Source organism: Callospermophilus lateralis, chromosome 9 (assembly GCF_048772815.1).
Source record: "Callospermophilus lateralis isolate mCalLat2 chromosome 9, mCalLat2.hap1, whole genome shotgun sequence".
NCBI lineage: Eukaryota > Metazoa > Chordata > Mammalia > Rodentia > Sciuridae > Callospermophilus > Callospermophilus lateralis.
The window spans coordinates 31,816,161-31,833,486 of NC_135313.1; the positions used below are offsets into that span (position 1 = coordinate 31,816,161).

At 35.6% G+C, this 17,326-nt stretch overlaps 1 protein-coding gene across 3 annotated transcripts in view; it reads right to left on the reverse strand.

The window, feature by feature from the left end:
* Nucleotides 1-3,518: 3,518 nt before the first annotated feature.
* The window catches only part of Cyp20a1 (cytochrome P450 family 20 subfamily A member 1), a 46,957-nt gene continuing 33,149 nt past the window's right edge, over nt 3,519-17,326 (reverse strand). For all 3 annotated transcript variants that reach the window (XM_076866205.2, XM_076866207.2, XM_076866206.2), the window contains 5 exons: nt 15,730-15,850; nt 10,908-11,019; nt 10,217-10,281; nt 7,435-7,524; nt 3,519-7,289 (listed from right to left, as the gene is read on the reverse strand). In XM_076866205.2, coding sequence (XP_076722320.2) covers nt 7,139-7,289; nt 7,435-7,524; nt 10,217-10,281; nt 10,908-11,019; nt 15,730-15,850 — 539 coding nt within the window. In that variant the 3' untranslated portion in view covers nt 3,519-7,138. The remainder of the gene's footprint in view (nt 7,290-7,434; nt 7,525-10,216; nt 10,282-10,907; nt 11,020-15,729; nt 15,851-17,326) is intronic.

Consider the following 17,326-nt stretch of genomic DNA (forward strand, 5'->3'; position numbering starts at 1 on the left):
TTTATTTATTTATTTTTGAGACACAGTTTCTCTACATTGCTGAGACTGGGCTAGAACTTATGATCCTCTTACCTCAAACTCCTGCATAGCTGAGATTATAGGTGTGTACCACTGTGCCCGGCTAAAACATTGGTTTTATAGGAGCAGGTTTTATAGTGTTACTGGGGAAAAATTTTGGAACATTCTGGTTAATCATATGAAAGTAGTTTTCTTTGTAGTAGGAATTCTCAAATTCCAATATTAATATGAATTAAATCTGAGAAAGAACATACTGAGGAGACTCTAGAAAACGAAAATGATCAAGGAAACTTTTTGAGGATCGCACAGGATAGCATCCTCTGAGACACTCTTTGGGAAATAATTCTCACTAATCTTGCAAAAAACATTGATCTAAGAATCTACCCTGGCCAGGCGCGGTGGCGCACGCCTGTGATCCCAGGTGTTTGGGAGGCTGAGACAGAAGGATCTCAAGTTCAAAGCCAGCCTCAGCAATGGCAAGGCACTTAGCAACTCAGTAAGGCCCTGTCTCTAAATAAGATACAAATAGGACTGGGGATGTGGCTCAGTGGTTGAGTGTCCCTGAGTTCAAACCCCAGTAACCCCCCGCCCCCCGCTAAAAAAAAAGAACAATGATGATCTAATGATAGAAGGGACAAATAACAACTAGCTTACAAACTATTTTGGTTGATATTTTGTATAACCTATTGTAAGTCTATGTTCACAGCTAATATGGGTGTCGCTGAAAGATGGCTACACAACATCTTGTAAAATATTTCTAGTAATTGTGTACTTTCCATTTCACAAAGTACTCTTAGCATTAGAGGTAGTTTGACTATCTGAAATTTTTTCAACTACATAACTTCAATAATTCTCTTTACTTTATTGAAAATACACTAAAGACCCCAATAAAAATTACCTTATTTATTCAAAAATATTTATTAGTTGCAGTTTTGGGGAGAGGCACTTTACTACTTTCTCTGTAGTTACAATGGTGAGATAACAAAAGTTTCATTACATAGCAATGCTTGTAAAGAAATACAAATTTGTATTTCTGATGTAAATAATCTTTTTTAAAAAAATTACCAAACAGGATATATGTAACTTATTTGCTTATTGCATTTTATCACATGCAATCAATCTTTAGAAAAACAGCCAGCAGGGCTAGGTTGTGTGGCTCAGTGGCAGAGCATTTGCCTTGCACATGTGAGACACTGGGTGTGATCCTCAGCACCACATAAAAATAAAGCAATTGTGTCCAACTAACTAAAAAAAAAAAGACAGCCACCAAATTGTAAACTAAGTAAGTGGAGAGTGAAACTGGAAGAAGAACGGTCATTTCTTGCCTTTTTTGCTTATTGTTTGGATGTTTTACAAAGTAGCTGCCCCCTCAAATTTTACAATTACCAATTTAATTATCAAATTCTATAAATCAAACATTAAAATTGATATATATTTTAGAAGTCTATTCCTTTTTTTTTTAAAGCTATTTACTGAGACCATTACAAATATGAACCCACAAAAGAAAATGTTTAAAATACATTAAGTAGGCTTGGGGTACAGGTACAGCTCAGTAGAAAAATGCTTGCCTAGCATAGGTCCTAGGTTTGATCCTCAGTGACCTCCCCCCACAGCTGTGAGAGTAGATCATACTGTTATGAAGGTACTATGTAAAAATTATATGTGGAAATTAAAAAAAAATTAAATCATTACAGAAATGTGGCTGGGTTGGTAATATTCTTTGTCCTTTTATAAATTTCTTTAACTATCAGTATTTTATTATTTTTAATCATTTTCAGTTATTATGAAGAATACATCAGGAGCTGGGGTTATGGCTCAGTGGTAGAGCACTTGCCTAACATATGTGAGGTCCTGGGTTCCATTCTCAGCACTGCATATAAATAAATAAAATAAAAGTCCATCAACAACGAAAAAATATGTATTTTTAAAAAAGAAAGAATACATCATATTGCTTAACTCCTCCTTAAAACTAAGTATACCAACAGCTAGGTGTGGTGACACATTTCTGTAATCCCAGCAGCTCAGGAGGCTGAGGCAGGAGGATTGGGAGTTCAAAGCCAGCTCCAGCAAATCAGTGAGACCCTGTCTCTAAGTAAAACACAAAAAAGGGCTGGGGGTTCTGGGGTTGTGGGTCAGTGGTAGAGTGTTTACCTAGCATGCTTGAGACACTGGGTTTGATCCCCAGCACAGCAACATAAACAAATAAAATAAAGGTATTATGTCCATCTACAACTAAAAACAAAATATTAAAAAAACAAAAAGGGTGGGCTGGTGTTGTGGCTCAGTGGTAGAGCACTCACCTTGCACGTGTGAGATACTGGGTTCGATCCTAAGCACCACATAAAAATTAATAAGTGAAATAAAGGTATTGTGTCCAACTACAACTAAAAAATAAATATTAAAAAAAAGGAGTTGGGGGTATGGCTCAATGGTTAAGGGCCCCTGGGTTCAATCCCAGGTAATAAAAAAACAAACAAAACCTGTAAATACACAAATAAATAAACCCCACTGAAGATATTAAGATAATGTGATGTTCAGACACTTGCTTTTTCTTATCCAGTATTTGCCCATCTTCATTTAAGGCAAAGAGACACTGTCTTGAACCTACTATTGTGCTCTAAGAACTAAAGGAGATAGGTATATAGAGCACTCGGTTCATAACAAATGCTTGTTCCACCTCACTCTACTTTCATCTTAGTTATTAGTGCCAGTTTGTCTCATCTGTTCCCTATTAGAGCGGGTCACTCAACAGCTGAAAGCAATACTGTACTATTTGTTTGGGGTGTTTTTTTGGCTGTGTTGATTTACTTGGACTTCTGTTATCAACATTAATCATTAGTCTTGATAACTTACAAAACAGGCACAGCATAGTTAAGGAGAAAATTAAGGTCACTTGTAACAATTTGTTGATAAAAGCCTGCCTTTGAAGATGGTGCCCATTTCTCTGCCAGGTTTCTTCCCACAGCAACTAAAGGACCATTGCTAAACTACTTGATACCATCAGTCACATCTTTGGTTTTACATATAGTATTATTGTTTTTGAAGTGATTTTTCAATTTGTCAACATAACCATATGTAGAAAAAATAAAATTTTGTGGGATAACAATACGTTTTATGGATTTGGAGGGAATAAGGTGACTTCAAAGAAGAAGTATATATAATCTGTTAGTTTAAAATCTATTTCTATGTAGTGCTGAGGTTCAAACCCAGTACCTTGCACATGCAAGGTAAGTACTCTACCACTGAGCTACAACCCTAGCCCCTGGAACTCTGTTTTTGATTTTCAAGTTTCCTATATGATTTTCATAACAAAAAATAGGTCTTGTTGAAACAATAACTATTTTAAGCTAAAGAAAACAAATATTGGCATATGGGCTATAATAGAGTCTATTTCTAGAAAATAATGGAACTACACATTCCTGGGCCAGATAACAGCACCTGAGTTTTTCCCAAACACACACAGAATTAATTTTGCCTTAAATTTTACAGTCCACACAAATGTTTTGTGCTTATGTTTTTAACAATAAGCTTCTTAATTATCAAAAAGAATGTAGATCAAGTCAGGTGCATGCCTGTAATTCCAGTTACTCAGAGGCCTGAAAAAGAAGGATCACAAGTTTGAGGCCAGTTTTGGCAAATTCAATATCAGCCTGAGCAACTAAGCAAGAATCTGTCTCAAATGAAAATAAAATAAAATAAAACAAACACTCAGTACCTTAAAAAAAATGTAAATAAATATCAGTGAAGAAATAATATAAAACTTTATAATCAATTAAAAAGCTACCTCTGGTTAAAGGAAGAGTCCAGCTAGAATCACATTCCATAAACCATTAGTGACATTGAGGCCACCAAGATTTCAATGAGTAAATATAAAAAGCCAAGTAAGAGCAACAGTGCATGGATAATTTATTTTGAACATGTTGTTAACAAACATTTTTTGGTGTCGGGTACTGTATCTAAGGCCTGTGCATGCAAAACACATGCTTTACCACTGAGTACCCCCACCCTGCAGCCTGACAGTATAGTTTTTTTAATCATCTAGAAAATGATTTTTTTAAAATGTTTTAAAGTAGCAATGTAACTATGGACAAAATATGCTCATATAGCTGATTCCTCTTTGTTCTTTTCTCCTTGATTCCAATCATTACCAGTCATTTGCATCTGCTTCATATATTGGTAATTACACTATAGAGTTCTGACTCCAGCTCCTTCACCCTGTTTTTGCCTTAATAATGCTTATCAGATGTCACTTGCTTTAAAATTCCACCCATCTCATCTCATCTCACTGGCATCTGGTTTACATATCAATTGCCTACTGTAACCTTCCACTGCCAGATTTCTATCCACTCATTGAACTGGGATAACAAAGGAAGATGTTCTGTGTACACAAAACCAGAGTAAACAGATAGGAGGGGACAGATTTAACAATGCCCTTTAAAAAACAATAATAACTAGGAGTAGATTTCACTTAAAGTTTTAGAATTTAAATTATTCCATAATCTTTTCCCAGAAATAAAAGTTGCATCTAATTAAATTGTATGTTAGCTCCTTAGAAGTGGGTCTAAAATGCCCCTTTTGGTGGGCACAGTGGTACACACCTGTAATCCCAGCAGTTTGGGAGGCTGAGGCAGGAGAAACACAAGTTCAAAGCCAGCCTCACCAATTTAGTGAAGCCCTAAGCAACTTAGCAAAACCCTGTGTCAAAACATAAAAAAGGGTTAGTGGGGATGGGGTTGTGGCTCAGCAGTAGAGCACTCACCTAGCATGTGCGAGGTGCTGTGTTCGAACCTCAGCACCACATAAAAATAAATAAAAATAAAGGTATTGTGTCCAACTACAACTAAATAAAAGGGGGAGGGCGGCTAGGGATGTAACTCAGTGGATAAGTACCCTATGTTCAATCCCCAGTACCAATAAATAAATAAAATTAAAATCAAAAAATAAAATGCCTCTTTCACCCATCTAACTGAGAAGCTATTTATCCACTTGCTATTTAGCCATAAACACAGCATAAAATAACTTGATAGCTAGGATTTTTTTTTCTTTTTTTTTCTGGTGTTGGGGGTTAAACTCAGGGCCTCCTGCATCCTAGGCAAATGCTCTCTCCCTAAGCCTTAGCCCCATAATCTCGACACTAAAATAACAAATGAAATTCACCACTGTTAAAAATAACCCACTTGCAAACAATTATCATTTTTCTTCCCTTCCTCTATCTGTACATGGCATTTTTCCTTCAGTAGCCTAAAAATAAACATTAAAAAAAAAAAAAAGGAAAAGAAATTCTTCATGAATAGTGTAGCCAAAAAAACTGGCTAAAATACAATGTTTTGGGGTCTGGGGGTAAAGCTCATTGGAACAGCACAAGCCCAGCATGCATGAGGCCTGGGGTCGATTCCCCAGACAAAAACTAACCCTTCCCCCAACACAATGCTATCAATAAAGTACTACATATAAAATTTAATCAGTATTAAAGTGTATTCTGAAAGACACTTAAAATACTCCCCAAGCCTTATTATTTCTCTGCAATAAAACTGAACATTTTTCTAAAAGTTCATTAGCCATTTCCTCCTGCAAAAGATGACTGTTCTTATATTTTGTCCATTTATCTATGGTATATTTTTATTACCAACTTGTATGAGCTCTTCATGTATAATATGGTTATTATCCCTCATGTTATGCATCTTTCATATATGTATGTATGTGTGTGTGTGTGTATATATATATATATATTAGGTATAAATGGACATAATACCTTTATTTTATTTTTATGTGGTGCTAAGGATTGAACCTAATGCCTTCCACATGCGAGGCGAGCCCTCCACCACTGAGCTACAACCTCAGCCCCATCTTTGTTTTCTTTTTCCCCAATTTTGGTTGTGATCTATGGTCACTGCCCTTTCCTTTCTTACTGACCAGTTCATTACATTTAGCATATGAGATAATACAATAATAAATTCCAAATGTTTTTTCATGGATGAAAATTAGTGGAATAATATGCTGCCAAGATTTGCAACAAAACAGAAGACTTAATCTTAGTTTATCACACAGAAGAAATGTTTCAAAACACATTAAAGATGAGTGTGGTGGCACACACCTGTAATCCCAGCAGCTGGGGAGGTTGAGGCAAGAGGATCACAAGTTCAAAGCCAGTCTCAGAAACTTAGCAAGGCCCTAAGCAATTTAGTGAGAACCCGTATCAAAATAATAAATAAGGGGTTTGGAGTTGTACCTCAGTAGTTAAGCACTCCTGGTACTAAAAAACACACACACACTACACTGAAGCCCAGCAAAAGTGGTGCATGCTGGCAATCCCAGCTATTTGGGGACTGAGGCTAGAGGATCACAAATCTGAGGCCAGCTTCAATCATTTAGCAAGACCCCGTCTCAAGGGAAAAAAAAGTGTTTGGGATGTAGCTCAGTGGTAGAGCACCCCTGGTACTGGTGGAAACAAACAAACAAAACATACACTTTCAGAAGCAACTACATTATTTTCCAAGTGATTGAGAACTGTTCAAAACGATGAGCCTTGTGTAAACCATTAAATGAACTCTGTGTGTGCGGAGGCAAACAAACATCAAATGCAAGGTAGATCAGCCAGTGAACAATTCAAACCTAATAAAAATGATTAAAACACAAACTAATAAACAATCCCAAAATAAAAACAATCCAGGAAATAAAACTATAGGAAGTTCCATTATTTCCCTTTAAGGTGATTTATTGGAAATACAAAAAGGAGTCAGGACTTCTTGGTGTGTGGAGACGGAATTTTTTTTGTATGTGTGAATATTCAAAAACATGATTCCCCAACTTGTTCAAAATAATTTCTCTGTTCAAGAATTTTAGAGAGCAAGCTAAGAAAAAGAAGATGAAAATCATGGCTTAGAAAATCATAAAAACTAAAAGTAGAAAATTAAAGCTGCCTATTAAAATTATCCATATACTGGTGCAATAAGGATAAATGTGTATCATGCCCTAAGAAAATAATATATATAAAAATCCAAATTTACATAATGAAGTAATAAGTGTTTATAATACTTGGTTTATAAAAGGATCCAACACATATTTTCTAAATGGCCATTTTTCTCAGTCGATTTAACAAAGATTTTAAATGTTTACAATTTTAATGTCTCTTTGTGACAGTGATCCAAGCTTCTTCCCTTGATGATGTGACCAGTTCATACTTTGTTTCAATAACTTGTCCCTCTACAGAGAGTAGATGCAGTCTCTTCACCAACACACTGAGAAGCACAGTGGTTACCATATATGCAAACCTAGTCAGAAAGAAAGGCAACCAGTTACCAAATTTTCAAATTATACCCTTTTTATATAGATTCATTATTCTCATCAATAGTAATTGTCAAAATTACAAAAGGAGAATCTGGTATTTTTTTCTTTCTCATTTTTTCTATCATTCACCTTAACTCTGGGCATTCCTGTGTGCCTGAAAATCCAAGCAATGAGAAAGTTTTCATTGCTGATTCATCATCAAAGCGATCTGGATCAAACCTAAAGAGAAAATTGAGGGTTAATTATAATATAGCTTCACTGGCATTTTAAATATTGACATAAAAGAACACAGGTTTGTAATAAAATCTAACATTTGCTAAAAATAAAAGTGCTGTCATGTTATATTTCATTATATTGCCAAATTACACCCCATGATTTTCAAATAGATGCAAAATACGTTTCTCAGAACTAAGAAGGAATGCTACATAGGTTTATATCATTTCATGAGATACAAGGATAATTCACACAAAAATCAAATAATGAATATTAAATAATTTTAAGGTCTGTTACATAGGATCAATATGTGGGCATTTTACATTGCTTCTTTAGTTAAAATTTATTTCTTAAAACTGGAGGCTCAGGCCTTAAAATTATATTTATCAATTATACTATACCCAGATTTATTAATAATTGAGGAAAATGAAGGAGCTAGAAAAGTTTTTTGTTTTTAGAATTTTGTTCTGTAATCTGTCACTGCAGAAATGAATATCTTAAAAATAACTTACTACCGTGCAACATAGAAATTCCTTCCAAATACAGAGGTATTTTAAAAAAGCAAAACTCTGAAGTTTAAAAAGAGGAAAAAGAGCAGGGGGCAGAATTAGCGGGCAGGCTAGATGAGGTGGTGTAGGCCTATGGTCCCCAGGATGAAACCCTATATTCAAATTCAAACCTGTATAGCTGTTCACAGCAGTTTCATTCACAGTAGCAAAACACTGGAAACAACTCAACTTTAGCAGATGAATGGTGAATAAATTCTAGTATACCAATACAATGGAATCTTACTCAACCATAAAAAGGACATAAAACAATCTACCTGGACCTTGAAGACATCCAGTTTAGTGGAAAAAGTCACTCTCCTCATCCTCTTCTGTGTGAATATTATATTTACCCTATAAGTAAACCATTGTGTTCAACAGATGCATCTTACTTCTATATATATTTCTGTTAGAATAAGTTTTTGCTTAAGGTATTGACAAGAATGAATCCTTAGATGCGTAAGGAAGTGCCCAGCTTCAGAAATCTTTGCTTCAGAAAAACGTCACCTATATCTCCTAAGTGTGATTACATTTGATTTCTAAAAATGAGGGCTTGGATATAGCTCAGTGGTAGAGCATTTGCCTAATGTACAAGGGGCCGGGATTCGAACCCTAGGACAATAGGAAAAAAGAAAGAAAGAAAAGCCTAGAAATGATTACCACAGTGCATCTATTCCTTTTAATATTTTCAATCTGTAACCTAGATTCTCTGAGCAGTTGCATGATTTAGCAATACTATCAAAGGTTATAATAAAGGCTGGGCTTGGTGGTGCACACCTATAATCCCAGCAGCTCAGGAGTCTAAGGCAAGAGGATTGTGAGTTCAAAGCCAGCCTCAGCAATTTAATGAGACCCTAAGTAACTCTGCGAGATTCTGTCTCTATAAAAAAGGGATGTGGCTCAGTGGTTAAGCGTCCCCAGGTTCAATCCCAAGTACAAACAAACAAACAAACAAAAAAGTTATAATATAATTTCTATGGTTTTCACAGAACACTTAAAACTTATCAAAATCTTGGCACCTTTTCCACAAGTATTTTTAAAAAATCTTAAAACTTATAATTTTATTTTTTTGTAATTATAGGTATGTATTTTCCATCAAAGCATTTTTCATTTTCCTATAAAAGCCATTAGAAATATAAAATTTACCTAAATAAATTTTACTTAGCAAAATTTGAATTGGCTGGTAGTAACGTATTATAATACTAAAAACTAAAATGACAAGAACATTTAACACACCCATCCTTACACTCCAGATTTAGGGCCACGGTACTTCAACTCTGCCCCTTGGCATTTCACACTGAGGTCTTACCTGAAGTCAACTGATAACCCTTTTCCAGGGCACTAAATCTATCCTTTTTTTGCGGGGTAGGGTACTGGGGATTGAACTCAAAGGTACTCGACCACTGAGCCATATCCCCAGTCCTATTTTGTACTTTATTTAGAGACAGGGTCTCACTGAATTGCTTATCCTCCTGCCTCAGCCTCTAAAGCCACTGGGATTATAGGCAAGTGCCACCACACCCAGCTCAGGGCACTAAATCTAGACTACTATCTTAAGTCAGACTTTACTAGATGGCCATCTATGAGGCAAACAACAGTAGCTTTCTTCTTTACTTTGCCTTCCTGTTTACCTGCATGAGACACATACACACAACATCTGTTTCTGAATTTTACTAAAGAGCTGAACATAGTTGAGAGAAATCAAAAGGGAGGGGCAACATAAAAACTACCCATTTAGGGGCTGGGGCTGTGGCTCAAGTGGTAGCATGCTCGCCTAGCATGCGTGAGGCACTGGGTTCAATTCTCAGTACCACATAAAAATAAAGATATTGTGTCCACCTAAAACTAAAAAATAAAAAAATAAAAAACTACCCACTTAACAATAAAATAATTCCAAAATTCTACTGATATTAAAGATAGTTGGAGAGATTAGGTAATTGAACAGATCTTAGGATTGAAGTAGTAATAAAAGAGACAGCATCAGAAGATTCATGGAGACAAGAAGCAGTGAATGAACACAGAAAGGGAAGGCAGTGCTTTCTGTTGCATGTCACAGCACATTGAATTTCTCCTCAAAACACAGAAAAGGAATGAAAGCATGCAAACACACAAAAAATAGAAAATCGCAAAGACAATAAACAGAAATTTCATACTTGTGTGGTGATGGCCAAGTATTAGGATCCTGAAGTACCACACCGAGGGCATAAAGAACAAGAGTCTGAAAAAAAAAAAAAAAATCAATCTAGTTAATCAAGGCCTAACAGAGACAAAATGACTCCCAGAAAGTCAGTCCATCCTAAAGATCTTTTAATACAGATAATGAAACAAAATAAAAGTATATAATAATAGAAGAAAACACTTCATTATTTTGGTAATGGAGTGGGCCTACCTAAACATCACAAAATCTGAAAGGGAGGTAGGAATAACAGACTTAACTATATGAAAATTTAAAACCTGCATTCAGTTAAAAACAGCAACATCAACAAAACACCATAAATAATAGTAAAAGATAACAGGAACCGGGCATGGTGCCAAATACATGTAATCCCAGAGACTGAGGAGGCTGAGGCAGGAGGATCATGTTTGAGATTAGCCTCAGCAACTTGTCAGCCCCTAAGCAACTCAGTGAGAACCTGTCTCAAAATAAAAAATAAAGAAAGGGCTGGGGATATAGCTCAGTGTTTAAGTGTCTCTGGGTTCAAGCTCCAGTACCAAAAAAAACAAAATAAAATGAGGTAAAATAATTATCTTTCATTTAATAATGGGTAGTATTTATCGGGCACTTTACACAATTAAAAAAAAATTAAGTAATTAAATGAGTTGAACATATCCAAAGTTTCCTACCTCTTTAGGAATAATAAATTGGTTAATTTTTCCTTCAATATCTTGAAGCCGGGCAGAAACTGGGGTCAATTTGGCAGTCCTAACAGTTTCACAAAGCACTTGCCGACAATATCTGTTTAAAAAAAAAAAATTAAACATATTACTGAAGTCAGTAAACATGATATGCCACATTAACAGAATGAAGATCTGGTCTGGGGATGTGGCTCAAGCAGTAGCGCGCTTGTCTGGCATGCACGCGGCACTGGGTTCGATCCTCAGCACCACATACAAATAAAGATGTTGTGTCCGCCGAAAACTAAACAATAAATATTAAAAAAAAAAACAAAAACAGAATGAAGATCAAAAATCATCTCTCTATAGAGGCAGAGAAAGCATTTGATAAGATTCAATATCCCACCAGGCACAGTGGCTTACATCTGTAATCTCAGGGACTTGGGAGGTTGAGGCAGGAGGATAGCAAGTTCAAGACTAGCCTCAGCAACTCAGCAAGACATTATCTTAAAATTAAAAAAAAAAAAAAGACAAAAGAAATTAAACATTGCTTTTTGTGAAAACATTGCACAAATTAAGCATGGAAGGAATGTACCTCAACAAATAAAGGCCATATGTAACAAGCCAACAGTTAACATTACTTTGGGGAAAAGCTGAAAGCTTTCTGAGATCTGGGACAAAGATATCCACTTTTACCACTTTTATTGAAGACAGTACTGAAAGTCCCAGCCAGGGCAAGCAGGCAAAAGAAGAAATAAAAGGCAACAAAATTTGAAAAGAAGCAGGGCATGGTGGTGCACACCTGTAATCCCAGCGGCTGGGGAGGCTGAGGCAGGAGGATTGAGAGTTCAAAGCCAGACTCTGAAAAAGCGAAGGGCTAAGCAACTCAGTGAGACCCTGTCTCTAAATAAGATACAAAATGGAGCTAGGGATATGGCTAAGTGGTTGAGTGTCCCTGAGTTCAATCCTCGGTACCAAAACAAAACAAAACTGGAAAAGAGGAATCACATTGTCACTCTTTGCAGATGATGTGATCATATATACAGAAAACTCCAAATTACACACACATACACACCTATTAGAACAAATTTAGCAAAGTTGCAGGATACAAGAATCAATATGCAAAAATAAATAGAGTTGCTATATACTAATAGCTAATGATCTGAAACAGAAACCAAGAAAGCTATCCCATTTACAATAGCTACAAAAAAAAGAAAAGATAAAATGTAGGAATGAGTTTTACCAAAAGGTCTCTAGAGTGAAAATTGTAGAACATTGATGAAATGATTGAAAAGTACACACACAAAAAATGAAAAGATATACTGTATTTGTGGGTCAGAAACTCAATATTGTTAAATGTCCATATTACTCAAAGAGATCTAAAGAGTCAATGTAATCTCTGTCAAAAGACCAATGGCATTCTTCACAGAACTAGAAAAAAATAATCCTAATTTGTAGGGAACCTCAAATAGCCAAAGCCATCTTGAGCGAAAAAAGAACAAAGGGGCTGGGGTCGTAGCTCAGTGGTAGAGTGCTTGCCGAGCATGTGTGAGGCACTGGGTTTGATCCTCAGCACCACATATAAATAAATAAAGGTCCATCAACAACTAGTAAAATATTAAAAAACAAAACAGGAACCTAAAAAAAAAAAAAAGAGCAGAGAACAAAGCAGGAGGCATTATACTGCTTGATTTCAAAATGTACTACAGAGCTACAGTAATCAAAATATCATGGTGTTGGCATAAAAATACACATGGACCAAGGAACAGAATAGAGAGCCTAGAAGTAAATCCTTGCACTGAAGAAAGCACAGTCTTTTTAATAAATGGTGCTGGGAATACAAAATATCCTCATGCAAAAGAATGAAACCAAACCCCTATCTCTCACCAGTAACAAAAATCAAGTCAAAATGAATTAAAGATATGCTTAATCTGATTTAAACATTATATAATACATACAAGCATCAAACATTACAGCACTCCATTAATATCAATAAATCAACATAATTTTTACATTTTCATATACCAGTTAAAAATAAATTTAATAAAAAATTTTAAACAATTTTGAACATGTTTATTTTGGGAGTAGCAGTTTAAAATTTCCATATATTTTAATGTCATTCCACCACTTCTCAAACCTTCCTAATTTGAAATAATCTCATCATAATTTTTACTTGCTTAGAGATAGGCACATAAATTCCAGAAGAATAAAAATTTAAATAAAACCACATCTAGGGCTAGAGTTGTAGCTCAGGGATAGAGCACACAGGAGAGGTGCTAGGTTCAATTCTTAGCACCACATAAAAAAAATTAAAAAAAGGTATTGTGTCCATCTGCAAATATATATATATATAAAACAAAATACTCTAGCTGGGTGTGGTGGCATATGCCTATAATCCCAGTGGCTCACAGGATGAGGCAGAAGGATCGCAGGTTTGAAGCCAGCCTCAGCAACTCAGTGAGGCTCTAGGCAACTTAGTGAGACCCTGTCTCAAAATTTAAATTTTTTTTAAAAAGGGCTGGGGATGTAGCTCAGTGGTCAAGTACCCTTGGGTTCAATCTCTGGTACTAAAAAATTTACAAAAAAATACAAATGGCCTGAAGATAAGTGAAATGATACTCAACCAATCTAAGGAGTTTTTTTCACTTGCAAAATTGGCAAAGATGAAAAAGAATGACAATAGGCATTACTAATAAAAGGTGGAGAAAAAGACATCTCATATTCAGTTGGTGGAAGTACAAATTGGTATGACCTTTCTAATGTATAATTTGACAATATATCAAAATATTGTAATATCCTAATGAGAAAAAAAAAAGCTAAAATGTACTACAATCTTGCCATAAGTCAATTCACTTGAGTTTTTCTTTTTTTCTTTTTTTTTCTTTTTTGGTACCAGGGATTAAACACAGGGTTGCTGAACCACTGATCTACCATGCCCAGATCACTTAAATATTTTATACATAGGATCTCACCTAATCCTTACAAAAATCCTATGGAAATTCTTATTATTCTGAATGTACAGATTTAAATTAGAAGCAACTGTTAGGTTCATACAGCAGGTAAGTGGTACTGACAGGATTCAAACACATCTGTCTTACTCGATAGCTCCTAATCTTAACCACTGTGCTGCTGTAAAATCTCCGTAAATTTCTAGGCACTTACTATACAGAAAGAATTAGAAATACTAACAAAAGAAGTAAGCATAGGAATGTTGTAACTATGCATAGTAATATTTCTAATATAAAAAAAGAAACAACAGTAGGAAACATCACTTTTCCCTTTCTTTTTTGAACAAATATTTATTGGGGACCTATTCACATTTGAAGACTGTGCTAGATAATGAGATACAACAGTGAACAATCCAGATAATGCCCAAGGATGTCAGAATCTTATTGGCAGAGGGACAGAGAGTGCAGGGGATATATACGTTATGATAAAGGAAGATCAGGGTATTATGAGAACACATAGCAAGAATACCTAATTGAGGAAAAGGGCTCTGCAGAGAAATAAAAACCTAGTTTAAGACCTGCAAAAAAAAAAATTTTTAGAAGTTAGCTAGAGGAGAGAGGAAAAGAAAGAATCTACACACAGAAATAGTCTATGCAAATGCCAGGGGAGAAGAGCGCTGCACCCCAATGGTGGCCCATGCTTGTGATTCTCCTGCCTCAGCCTCCCAAACAGCTAGGATTACAGGTGTGATCCCACATATCTTATTTTTAAAAGGGCCTAAGTGACTGCAGTGTGCAGTCACAGGTTCCAGCAGCACTTCAGAGAATGAATTGGAGAGAAGCAATATTCTTTTTTTTTTTTTTTTTTGAGAGAGAGAGACAGAGAATTTTAATATTTATTTTTTTTAGTTATTGGCGGACACAACATCTTTTGTTTGTATGTGGTGCTGAGGATCCAACCCGGGCTGCATGCATGCCAGGCGAGCGCGCTACCGCTTGAGCCACATCCCCAGCCCAAGAGAAGCAATATTCAAGGCTTTCTATCACTATACTTTTGTCTTTTCTAGAATTTCATGTAAATAAAATCATACCATAGGCAGTCTTTTCCCTTTTTTTTCCTCTCAGTACTGGGGAGGGTAGGGATACTTTACCACTGAACTACACCCCCCTTTTAATTTTTCACTTTGAGACAGGGTCTGGCTAAGTTGCTAAGGCTGGCTTCAAACTTGTGATCCTCCTTCCTCAGCCTCCCAAATTGCTGGAATTATAGGTGTGTGCCACTGCACTAACAGTAGAAAGTCTTTCGTTTTACTTCTTTTACTTATCATAATGATATTCACCCATTTTGCTGTGTACATTGACATTGTATTTCTTTTATTATTTTGTAGTGTTTCATGTTATGGTTATATCAAAATTTGCTTATCTATTTGACAGCTGGTTAAAAACTGAACTGATTCCATTTTTGAGCTATTTGGAATATCCTGCTATGAACATTTGCAATACTGGTCCTTACATGAACATGTTTCCATTTCTTTTGACTAATTACCTACAAGTGATTATTGACTCATATGAAAAGTGCATACTTAACTTAATAAAATTCTACCACACTATTTCCCAACTAGCTGTACCATTTTGTATTACCATTAACAAACATGGATGTCCCAACTGCCTAACAGTAATATTTTATACAGGCTCATTAAAGGTTTCCCAGAACTACTTTATTATTTAAAACAAGAAATTAAATTATCCATTCAAATCTATATGTAAATATTTGAAATCCTATAAAATTATACAGGTTTTCTAGATATTAACATTAGCTTTAAATTAGATAAACTAATTCAAATTTGCTTTTTAATGATCTCTTCTTCCTTTTTAGTTCTTACCTGAGATGCTCAATTTTCTCTGGAGTAATAGGACCCTTCCCAAATACTTGGTCTACCTCTTCATGTAGTTTTCTTTGAACTTCTTCAGAAGTTGTTAAAAAACAGATTGCCCAGGTGCACACTAAGTGAAAAATTATAACAATGAAAACAGTTAATTCATATTTGGGGCATATAACAAGAAAAAACTAGTGGTTTGGGATTTTTTAAATTTCATTTTTCCCTCCCCTGATATAGATGATACATTAAGTATTACCAAAAAATAAAATTCTTGACAGAATTTGTATTTCATTAAATAGAACATGAATATTTATAGAGGTTGCCAAAAACAGGTAGTGCCAGTAACAAGTCATCGAATGCATTTTACCTTAGGTAAAATGATGATAGTAAACTTTCTATCTGGGGAAGAGTTCCATGTTGGTAGTTGTGAGGAATGATATTGTTCACTTGACCTTGTAAAATTTAAAAGTTGACTTATCAGTTCATTCACTGATGAATGAATGACCCATATATATCAAATTAGCAGGATATTTGTCTGAATATCAATATTCTATTTTTTTTGCTTGTAATGGTAAATATACTGGCTCCAAGAACTGTGACTGATTATTGTTTAGGAAAATCGTTCTCAAAAATCACCTGGCAGTTGGTTGATGCCACAATTTCACACGTACAGATTCTAATTCAGTAGGTCTGGGGTGAGGTCCATACATCCATACTTTTAACAAGTATGACAGTTACATCTCTTTTCTTATGTTTGTGGTATTGGGGATTAAACCCAGAGCCTCACACATGCTAGGCAGATGCTCTACCACTGAGATTGCCTTTTTTTTTTTTTGGTACTGGGTATTGGTCTGGGTATTGACCCACAGCTAGACTGTGGAACCAACCTACACTTAACCACTGAGCCAAACCCCCAGCATTTTTTTGTCTGTTATTTAGAGATGGGGTCTTGCTGAGTTGCTTAGCAACTTGCTAAATTGCTGAGGTTGGCTTTGAACTTGAGATCCTCCTGTCTCAGCCTCTCGAGCCATTGGCATTACAGGCCTGCATCACTGCACCTGGCTCTAAGACTGCCTTTTATTTCAAGACAAGTTCTCACTAAATTGCCAAGACTTGCCCTGAATTTGCAATCCTCCTGGCTTGGCCTCCCCAGAAGCAGGATTACAAAGTTACTTTGATGAACACCTAAATTGGAAAATTGCTGGCTCATGGCTTGTTTTTGCTTTAAACTGGTTTATGCATTATAATATTCACTGAGGAAGTGGAAATGTAAGAAAGTTACATTTAGAACAAAAAACAAAGGAAATAGAGTAGATATATTCCTTTAGGAATCGATTGGGATTAGAATTAAAGAATGAAACCATCCTGTCATATACAAGCTGACACTATGTGTAACTCTACTTTTTCTAAGTCAGATACTTTTTGAGTGCTATAGTAACCTTTTTAAAACAATATTTACTTTTTAGTCGCAATTGGGCACAACATCTCCATTTCACTTATTTATTTTTAGGTGGTGCTGAGGATCGAACTCAGGGCCTCACACATGCTAGGTAAGCGCTGTACAGCTGAGCCACAACTCCAGCCAGGCTATAGTAACTTT